Source organism: Octopus bimaculoides, chromosome 15, assembly GCF_046866305.1.
Source record: "Octopus bimaculoides isolate indiv1 chromosome 15, ASM4686630v1, whole genome shotgun sequence".
Taxonomy (NCBI): domain Eukaryota; kingdom Metazoa; phylum Mollusca; class Cephalopoda; order Octopoda; family Octopodidae; genus Octopus; species Octopus bimaculoides.
In genome coordinates, this window is record NC_142942.1 from 14,356,033 (window position 1) to 14,367,295 (window position 11,263).

The following is an 11,263-nucleotide window of genomic DNA, read 5'->3' on the forward strand; positions in this document are numbered from 1 at the left end:
TATATATATATAACAAATGTGTCTTATGTTTCTGTGTCAGGTGACCGCTCGTGGAAGTGCTGATACCATTCTAACATGGCCCTATGATATGCTGCTCTTGCTGACCAAGTTTTTAGGCCAATTGTGTGGGTCAACTATGTCAGCGAACCCAGGTAAGACTCAGCACAGTTAATCTCACCACAATTTCTTTTTGAAGTTTGCCATGTCTGTACACACTGTTGTTAATCTTATAACATCTAAATCATCAATATGTACAAAAAAAATTATTTATTGATCTTTTGCAGCTTTTTTAAGCATAAGGAATATGTTTGTTATGTTTATGAATTTGTTTTGCTGGAATATGTTTGATGTAAGCAAAAAAATTACTTTTCTGATATATATATATATATTTATTTAAATATGAAATAAAAGCAGCTCTAGTATAATAAATACCATTTACCACATATACTTAACGTATATGCTTTGTGTAATTTGCTGGTGGGTTGCTATTAGTGTTGTGGAGGCGCAATGGCCCAGTGGTTAGAGCAGTAGACTCGTCGTCATAGGATCGCGGTTTCGATTCCCAGACCGGGCGTTGTGAGTGTTTGTTGAGCGAAAACACCTAAAGCTCCTTGAGGCTCCAGCAGGGGATGGTGGCGAACCCTGCTGTACTCTTTCACCACAACTTTCTCTCACTCTTACTTCCTGTTTCTGTTGTACCTGTAATTCAAAGGGGCCAGCCTTGTCACACTGTGTCACACTGAATATCCCCGAGAACTACGTTAAGGGTACACGTGTCTGTGGAGTGCTCAGCCACTTGCACGTTAATTTCACAAGCAGGCTGTTCCGTTGATCGGATCAACTGGAACCCTCGATGTCGTAAGCGACGGAGTGCCAACAACAAGCTATTAGTGTGTTGGAGTGCGTTTTGAGAGAGTTTATACTCTACCATGCCAATAGCAGCCCACCGGAAAATACACAAAGCAATTAAGTATATGTGGTTGGTCACTTCAGCCACGTAACCATGTACTTGCTTTTCATGGACTTTTCCCTTCTCTGGACTTTTCATTTCTCCTGTTTCTGATGAAGAGCTTTGCTTGAGACATTAAAAAACCCATTCTTTTTTTTCTACCTTTACTGAGCATTGAGCTAATACATTCTATATGTACATCCTCTTATTTTGTTATTTGATCTAAATCATTTGATTTGGCTATATATATATATATATATATATATATGTAATTCTTTTTACAGTGACTGGTAAAACCCCAATAATTTTGTTGTTTGATGAAACCTCAGAAGATCTGTGTGACAGTGCTCTGTGGACAACGATATTTCGTGGAGGTTACGTGACACCTATCATCCAAAGATCGCTCTCTGGCAACTATGTAAGATGGTTATTACATTGATATGTTTATATATGTATATATATTTATATTAAGGGCATTACTCTACATAAATGCCTCACACTAGGAGGAACTCTTAAAGTCAAAACTACCTTAATAAACATATTGTCCCTCCTAGCATGAGGCATTTATGTATAGTAATGCTCTTAATATATATATATATTTAAAGGGAATAATTAATAAATTTTTCTCTTATGAGGTTTTTTCATGCTAACCACTTGATAAATTCTTATAAAGATTTTATCCTATTTTAAAATTGTATATGTATATATGTATATGTATATATATATATATATATATATATATATATATATATACATATATATATGTAGATTGTTTTGTTGTTTGAAATATTACTTTGTAGTGTTTAGTTATGTATGGTTTATATAAAAATATGAAATATATTCTTAGTCTAGAAAAATTTTTTAAATATATTTGTGGCTGTGTGGTCAGAAGTTTATTTCCCAACCACATGGTTTTGGGTTCAGCACCACTGCATAGCACTTTGGGCAAGTGTCTTCAACCATAGCCTTGAGCCAGCTAAAACCTTGTGAGTGAATTTGGTTGGTGGAAACTAAAAGAAGCTCATATTGTATATATATGCATCTGTTGTGTTTGTGCTAGTGCTTGGCAACCTGTGTTGGTTTCTTTATACCCCCATGCTATAGTGGTTCAGCAAGAGTCTGATAGGGTAAATACCAAGCTTAATAGAAGTACTGGGATTGATTTGTTCAACTAAAACCCTTCAAGGCAGTGCCCCAGCATGGCTGCAGTCCAATGACTAAAACAAGTAAAAATGATTTTTAGAAAAAAGCAAAAAACACTATTATAAATATTAGTGTTTTTCGTCTTTAAGTTTTCTTATTGTAAGGAAAATGCCCCTTGTATTTGAATACTATACAAATATTCTTTTTAAAAAGTTTTCAATTAATTTTTCCAAAATTTAATTGTCCCCCATGCTTACAGTTGAAGAGGTCTCCATGACTGAAACCGACACTGAAATGTTTTTTTATAAATTTATTTCAGCATTTTCTACCTTGCCCCCCCCCCCCCCCCCCATATTAATGTGTGTGTGTGTGTGTGTGTGTGTGTGTGTGTGTGTGTGTTTTCTTTACAGACTCTTCAGATTTATAAAAGAATTAATCCTTTTTTTTCTCTGTAAACATTTCCAGTCAACCGATTCCAATCCAGATGTGCTCCATCTAATAAATAACATGAATTCAGCCTGGAATTGGGCAGACCAACCTGGACTTGGACAGATATTGTTAAAACGGTATGTATTCCACTTCTGACAGCAGTGAGGACTACATTTTTGTATTATTCTGTGGTATTGAAAATACCCTGTAATATGTGTGTGTAGGTGAGTGGATGGGTGGTGGTACCTAGTTGTGATATCTTTACTGTATGTTCTGCATATTTTTAATTCCTGGATGTTGTTCTGTATTTATCACCATGTAAACACTACCATCATCATCATCATCATTATCATTTAGCATCTACTTGTCCGTGCTTATATGGCTCAGATGGAATTCATTGATGCTGATGTTCTACATCTGATTAGACCCTTGGAAGAGGTGCCTGAGGATTCTAACCCCTACAACTCTCTTGGGAATAGGGGCCAGCAAAAATTAATGGATGGGTGAAAACTGTAGAAAAATAATTTTGTCCTTATTAATCCTTTAACATTCAGATTACTCTGTCAAATGTATTGCTTATTTATTCAAATTGTTTTGAATTAATCATGCATTATCTCATAGCTTTGAGATTTTAATGGTGTAATTGCTTATTTTTAAAACGACACTGTAGCTTGGGTGTGAGAGGTTTGAACTATAAACAGATAGAATATCTGGTCTGTATATATCTGGTTTAAATGCTGAAGGGTTAAGCTGGTGTTTGGAACATAAATTAACATGAAATTTTGATGGGGAGTTTAAATTTAGAACACATTAAAACAGGGAGTTTGTATCACAGAACCAAGGGTGGTTTGGGGTTGGTACCAAAAAAAGGTTAAAGAAAAATGTCTTTACAACCTCAAATAATTTTTAAGATTTGGTTAAGATATATCTTCCACCTGGATAGGGCACCTGTCTGTCTTAAATGATATTACCAGTTACCTTATCAATTTCACAACCAGGTAACTGGCCTTATGAGGCCTAAGCCTTGAGACAGTAATGTCTATAATGTCTAAGGTTGATGATGACGATGATGAACACGATCAACCAGTAAATAATAAATGCACGGTTCAAATCTTATCAGTGAGTCCAATTTTTCATTTTCCCCTTGGACTCATATTGATACTTATAATTTCTAACATTGGAAATCCTATTTCATTTCTCTCCTAAACAGCTGTCGAGAACATTGCAAACCCCAACAGATTGGAGGCAGTGAGTTTGACCAAACTATTACTGCTGTCTTTTCTGCATTGCTCTGGCACCATCAAGATTTGAGGGAAGAACTGGAGAATTTCAGTAAGTGTTATTCCAAATATCTGTTTCTCATTGACTGTAAATGAATACAATGATGATTACTGTTATTGTTTAGACCTAAGTTGGCCCCAGCATAGCAGATCCATAATCAAAAGCATTCCAGCTCTAGCTATCTCAGGTTTTTGCAGGCATAGTGGTGTACCTAGGGCTATATTATCCAACATGTTCGTTGTTGTTTTTTTATGTCATGTCCCAGACAAGGCACTACTACACTGCAGCTAGTGCAGAAGCTCCAGCTTGGGAGTTCAGGCGTTTTGGGGAGTACAGGGGTGGGGGTACTGAAAATTTCCTGGTCTTCAGAGTATCACGAAAGCCTGATTGGAGGCCCAACCTTCTGAGTTCTTTTACAGGGCTTAGAAAAACTGAAGGACTGCTGCAATAAGTGTGTGAATCTGAGAGGGGAATATGTTGAATAAAATCATAATTAACATAATTAATTGATTTTCCTTTGCCCAAAGCCAGGAGCTTTTCAGCACCCATTCTTAGAGTTACTTCTAGGTCTGCTCTGGCCTGGAGTAATAGTACCTGTCTAGGGTTTTAGTTATGAACTAAATAACAAAATTTATTCTATGGTTAAGGCAATCAGAGCTTTTAGGAAGCTTGGCTTCTAGACTTGCCACACAAGCCCCACCAGTATGTGGACAAGCCTTGCTGTCCCTTAAATCAATCCCCTTACTTAAGGGTTGAATAGGGCTCTGTATCTGAAGGGGAAGCAAGGGAGTACAGGAAACTAGCAGAGTAAACTGTAAATAAATTGGCACAAAAAGTCATGAATCTTCAGATTATAGCATGGAGTCCCATGATTGCCAACACCTGTAGGCCTGAGACATGAAGAGAGATATTTAGGTCAAGATCATGTGTTGTCCAATCACATTCCAACCAGGCCACCATGTTTTCTTTTCTTTTTCTTTTCTTTTTTCTTTCTTTATTTTTTTAAAATTAAAAAATTTTTTTTTTTATTAAACTCAGAATTAATGTATCTCTATGTTTGAAAACAGATGGATTCGTCACAAATGGAATGTCTACTAGGATATGTCTGCTTGATCGTCAGAATTGACCCTTTTCTAAATAACAGTAAAAGAGAAGACAACATGTCTATCACTTTCTTTGAAATTTCTGTTGCAGGTGAGAAGGAGGGCGTTATTGAGATCTCAGATAAGATCTATGCTGCTTACAATCTGGCAGAGTCTAAACGGAAGAAGTTGGTAAGTACATTGTTATTAGTACATATGCGTAAGGCGGAAAACTAGCAGAATCGTTAGTACGTTGAGCAAAATACTTAGCAGCACTTCGTCTGTCTTCACATTCTGAATTCAAATCCTACCGAGGTTGACTTTGCCTTTCATCTCTTTTGGGGGGTCGATGAAATAAGTACCAGTTAAACATTGAGGTCGATGTAATTGACTTACTCCTTCTCTCGAAATGGTTGGCCTTGTGGCAAAATTTGTCAAATATACATTATACATAAGGCAGTAAAACTGGCAGAATTGTTTGCATGATGAGCCAAATGCTTAGTGGTATTTCATCTGTTTTTATGTTCTGAGTTCAAATTCCATTGAGGTCAACTTTGCCTTTCATCCTTTCGGGGTCGATAAATTAAGTACCAGTTGCGTAATGGGGTCGATCTAACCGACTGGCCCCTGCCTCCCCCAGAATTTCTGGCCCCTTGTGCCTAGAGTAGAAAAGGATATCAAGACAAGGAGACACAAATACACATGCTCTCTCTCTCTCTCTCTCTCTCTCTCTCTCTCTCGCACACACACACACACACACACACACACATGCATGCCACCTTGAATGTCTTCTGTTATAGCCCAAGGCTGACCAAAGCCTTGTGCATAGGTTTGGTAAATGGAAACTGAAAGAAATCCATCATGTGTGTGCATGTGACCCCCTTGTCTTGACAGTGTGGTATTTTTGTAAACAAGTGTCACCTTCATTCAGTCATGCAGACATGGAAAAGTGGACGTTGATGATGATGATGATGCTGTTGATGTATACAGATATTATATATATGTACGTACGTACATATATTATATATATGTACGTACGTACATATATTATATATATGTACGTACGTACATTTGTCTGTTTGTTTGTTCCTTCCTTCCATATGTTTACCTGTATTCATTGTATTCATGATTATTATTTTTGCTTTATTAAAAGATGAGTGAAAGACAGAAGATAGCTGTTGAAGCTGACAAAGCCCCATGGTCTTCAGCAGGTGTTCAAAACCCTGGTAAATATATTGTTTTGTTTGTTATACATTTAAATATGCATTGTGTATTGCTGGCACAAGGTGACTATTTCGAAGGGAGATGATGTGAAAATTTAGGTAAATAAGTTATTTCTTATTAAGCATATCTAGTCTGGGAGCTTTTTGATAGCACCCGTATATATATATATATATATATATATATATATATAGGAAAATGAAAAAAAGCCAGAATGCTGAACTGGAAGCTTAATTTAATAAAGATTTTTTCTCACCGGTTTTCATTGCGAAGAAGCAAATTATCAAGAAGAAGGAGAATGAAAATGTTTTTTTACAAAGAAGTACAAAATGAAGAAAATAATATATAAAACAATAATACTTCATTGTAAAAAAACATTTTCATTCTCCTTCTTCTTGATAATTTGCTTCTTCGCAATGAAAACCGGTTAGAAAAAATCTTTATTAAATTATGCTTCCAGTTCAGCATTCTGGCTTTTTTTCATTTTCCTATTATTTCTCCACGTATTGGGCCTCACCGAGGCGATGACTACTGACCGAGACCTTTGGAAATGTGCTGTGCGTGAGAAGACCCGGCAAGCCAAGTAAGATCGTTGCCAGTGCCCCTGGACTGGTTCTTGTGCGGGTGGCACATGAGATGCACCATTTTGAGCGTGGCCGTTGCCAGTACCGCCTGACTGGCTCCCGTAGGATTTTCGAGCGAGATCGTTGCCAGTGCCCCTGGACTGGCTTGTGCGGGTGGCACATAAAAGACACCATTTCGAGAGTGGCCGTTTTCGTGCGGGTGACACGTAAAAGCACCCACTACACTCTCTGAGTGGTTGGCGTTAGGAAGGGCATCCAGCTGTAGAAACTCTGCCAAATTAGACTGGAGCCTGGTGTTGCCATCCGGTTTCACCAGTCCTCAGTCAAATCGTCCAACCCATGCTAGCATGGAAAGCGGACGTTAAACGATGATGATGATGATGATGATGATGTGCGGTTAACACAACCCCACTATTTACTGACTTATATATATATATATATATATATATATATATATATATATATATATATATATATATATATATCACAGCCTTATCTACCTTTGTGGGGTTTTATTTTTATCTACAGTTCAAGCCTGCCAAGAAAAAGCCCTGTTTTTATTGAAGTTCACTGGCCTCAATAAGTACCAACTGAAGGGGGTAAGTATTTCTATTTTGTTTCATCGCTTCTCTACAACATATCATCCTCGCCTCTGCTTCCCTTACCTGTGCCCACGCACTACATCCCCCCTCCTCCTCCACCATTTCCCACTCTTCTTTCGTAATCTCGTGGGACTTACCCACCCACTCACTCTGTCCAATCCCTGGTCCACTTCACTAAATGCACCACCCTGTAACCTGAATGCATGCCTTGTGACATCTTCACCACCTTGTCTCCTTCCTCTCCCTTTCTCTCTCTCTCTAACTGAGGTAGCCATGTATCTCTCCTACTGCCAGACACTTATTTCTGTTCCTCTGGAAATGAACAACATCACTTGTATAATGGTGACGATGCTAATTCACACCCATCATGTGATGTTGAATGGTACTCCCAAACACAGAAATATTTTATGGTTCTTTGACCACTCATCAAAGGACAAGTTCTTCTCGATTCTTTTGCCCACAAATGGCTATTCAAATGAAACTCAAACTAGAATTTAGTGAGAGCTTTTGTCTTCTGATGAGAGATCAATCAAATGTGAAACATTTGAGAGCAATTGCCTTTATTTTTATAGGTACAAAAATTTCTATACATTTGTTTATTTTTGTATATATCCATTTACTCATTCATCTAGGTATTTGCCTCTGTGTGTGTGTGTATGTGTGTGTGTACAGTAATCCCTCTGCTATTGCAGGTGTTATGTTCCAAAACCCCTTCCAATAAGTGCAAATCTGTGAAATAGAAACAGTACTGTAATGTATATGTTTTAAAATTATTTTTATAATTTGTATATATTTATTTTATCATAAATGCAAAACAACACCACGGAGGAATCGATGTAAGCTTAAATAATAAACCACGATAGGTGAACCGCGATATGGTGAAGGATTACTCTATTTCTGTTTGTTTATGCGTCCATGTATTATTTCTAAACACACATTTTTCATTTTTTTGTTTCCTACAGAATATGTCCAGTTCTGATGAATCATTCAAGTTGGTCATGGAATTTATCGAAAATGATAAATGGTCAATAGACAAGTGAGTAAGCTTACTGCCATCGCGGTCCAGATGATCATCATAATCATCAACCATGATCATCCATCACAACCATCACTGCCGTCACACTTCATCATTGTCATCGTCATTATTGTCATCACCATCACTGTCATTGTTGTCATCACTGTTGTCATTGTCTTCCTCATCACCATCATCATCATGATCAGCACCATCATCATCATCATTGTCACCATCATCATCATCATCATCATCATCATCATCATCATCATCATTGTCATCATCATCATCACCATCGTCACCATCATCATCATTATTGTTGTTGTCATCTGGTCTTCTTTCTGTTTTCCACGCAAGGCATGAAATGCAAGGACCAAGTCTTCCCTCAACTCTATAAATTAACGCTGCTAGGAATATGGTTCTTTAAGTGATTCCAAAGACTGGATCTTGGAGAGCCACATTCCTGGTAAAATTCTCTCTAAACTTGCCCTCCATTTTAAATCAAACACTGATCCTATATTGTGATGGGGATTGGAGGTGATGTTAGAAATGATATTGTCAGTATTGATGTATGTGTGTATATAACAACTGGTGTATATAACTATGTGTCCGTGTGTGTAAATAATTCTGCATGAATTTATATAACTGTATGTAGGGATGTACATAACTGCATATACGAATGCAGATAACTGGGACTTTGACTGTAAGCAACTGCATATATAACTGTATGTATAAATGTCTATATAACGGTGTTTGGATGTATCTATTATGATGGAAAACCTGAAGAAACTAGATATGGGAGAGTATTGTAGTTCACTTGAAGCATTGTGTATTGTTTGTAAAGAATAGAAAGTTTTGAATGGTACAACAATGCACTATAATACAAGGTATATATGGTATATATATATATATATATATATATATATATACAGGTATATATGGACTATATACCTGTTGTAATTTAGTTATCTATAGTCTGATGATATTTCGGAATAAAATTCCTTCTTCAGATATTCTTAGATGGAGTCACTGCTATAATCGGTTATAGCAGTGACTCCATCTAAGAATGATTCTCCCCAGCACAGGTGCCATTTGCATGGCACCGAAGTGTGTTTATGTGCCACTGGCACAGATGCCGATCTGCATGACACTAGTATCTGCCACGACTGCGATTTTGCTCAGCTTGATGGGTTATCAAATGTATATAGCTGTATCTAAGTGAAAATCACTGCATATATGTTCTCTATAACTTCGTATGTGTATATATATAACTGCATGTATAAATGCATATAGCCTGTCTATGAGTGTAAATAACTGTGTGGGTGTATATAATTGTGTTTAAAATTATTTCTTTTTTTTGAAAATTTAATTTTGGTATTATCTGCTAGAATATAAAATTAATGACATTGCCAGTGAGAAGAGTCAGCCATCTGTGGCCAACCACGAATGACTGTTACTGTTGCTTCTGTCAATGAAAATAACGGAATTCTGTTTCTGCTCCATTCTTTTGTAATTAGGGTGAAGAAAATGTTGAAGGAACGGTCGGAATATGCCCAAGTATTGGGGGATATCTACAACTTTATCTGTGAATTTATTACGAAGATGAGCGACCAAGGTGATATTCTACAGGTGAGATAATGACATATATACACCTGCCTGCCTGTTGTTGTTATTGTTGTTATGTTGTTATGTTGTTTAGTCACAGGTTGATCCTGATTAAGCAGACTTTTGATTAAAATGCTCTCAGCAGTGACTGTCACTTCATTTGGCATATCAGGGACTGCATTATACAATTTGTCTTTCCTTTTTCACATGAGGTGTGTGTGATTTGAGGGAAATTTGGCTGCTTTTTAACACCCATGCTGGTGCCATGTAAGAAGGACCCATACCAGCGCCACAGCACCTGTGCCAGTGCCACATTAAGAGCACCCAGTGCCCCTGGACTGGCTCTTGTGCGGGTGGCACATAAAAGACACCATTTCGAGCGTGGCCGTTTTCGTGCGGGTGACACGTAAAAGCACTCACTACACTCTCTGAGTGGTTGGCGTTAGGAAGGGCATCCAGCTGTAGAAACTCTGCCAAATTAGATTGGAGCCTGGTGTTGCCATCCGGTTTCACCAGTCCTCAATCAAATCGTCCAACCCATGCTAGCATGGAAAGCGGACGTTAAACGATGATGATGTGCTTGAACTATCTTAGCAGCACCTGTGCTGGTGTCACATAAAAAGCACCCAGTACACTCTGTATAGTGTGTAAAACAGACAAAGCCTCGTGCATCTCTCTGGTTGACCAGCTCCTGCTAAGCTGTCCAATCCATGCCAGCATGGACAAATGGATGTTAAATAATGATTATGATAAGTATCTGCATAAGTACTCACTCATTTCATCTTCTTGCTGTTGTTGTTGTTGTAGTTTTTTTCCATGATGTGTGTATTGTTGCTGAGAACCACTGATGTTTATAGCTTCATTCGTCATGTTGTCTGAGAATGAAGACTTTGTATATAAACCTTTCCTTTGCTTTTGTCATGTCGTTGTGATTCGGCTTCGGATTTAAAAAAAAATAATAAATAAATCAAATAAATTCAATAAATTTTGTTTTTTTATTTCTTGATATTCTTTTTCTGGAAGATTCCAATAATTGTGTTCCTGCAAGAGTTGCTGTCTCATCAGACGACTTCGCTGCATTGTTGTCAAGCACTGGACGGCTGTGGTTTAGAACTTGAAAACAAGATCCGAGACGCTTTCTACAAACTTGTTGAGAAGCTGTTGGAGGCTTTCTACGTCTGCAAGAAGCAGAAACTATCACGGTGAGTGTTGAATTTTAAAACACACACACACACACACATTCCGTATTCTACAGAATAAGGAATGTGAAGTGACTTAGTTAGATACTGATTCTTTTAATTCATGCATATAATGATGATGATGATGATAAAGAAATTGTAAGGAATCGTAAAGAA

At 37.4% G+C, this 11,263-nt stretch overlaps 1 protein-coding gene across 2 annotated transcripts in view; it reads left to right on the plus strand.

Annotated features, from left to right (window-relative positions):
- The window catches only part of LOC106871052 (zinc finger ZZ-type and EF-hand domain-containing protein 1), a 90,467-nt gene that overhangs the window by 45,791 nt on the left and 33,413 nt on the right, over positions 1–11,263 (plus strand). For both annotated transcript variants that reach the window (XM_089363472.1, XM_089363474.1), the window contains exons 38-47: positions 41–152; positions 1,234–1,367; positions 2,558–2,658; positions 3,732–3,853; positions 4,997–5,076; positions 6,038–6,110; positions 7,218–7,288; positions 8,254–8,327; positions 9,821–9,932; positions 10,932–11,110. In XM_089363472.1, coding sequence (XP_089219598.1) covers positions 41–152; positions 1,234–1,367; positions 2,558–2,658; positions 3,732–3,853; positions 4,997–5,076; positions 6,038–6,110; positions 7,218–7,288; positions 8,254–8,327; positions 9,821–9,932; positions 10,932–11,110 — 1,058 coding nt within the window. The remainder of the gene's footprint in view (positions 1–40; positions 153–1,233; positions 1,368–2,557; positions 2,659–3,731; positions 3,854–4,996; positions 5,077–6,037; positions 6,111–7,217; positions 7,289–8,253; positions 8,328–9,820; positions 9,933–10,931; positions 11,111–11,263) is intronic.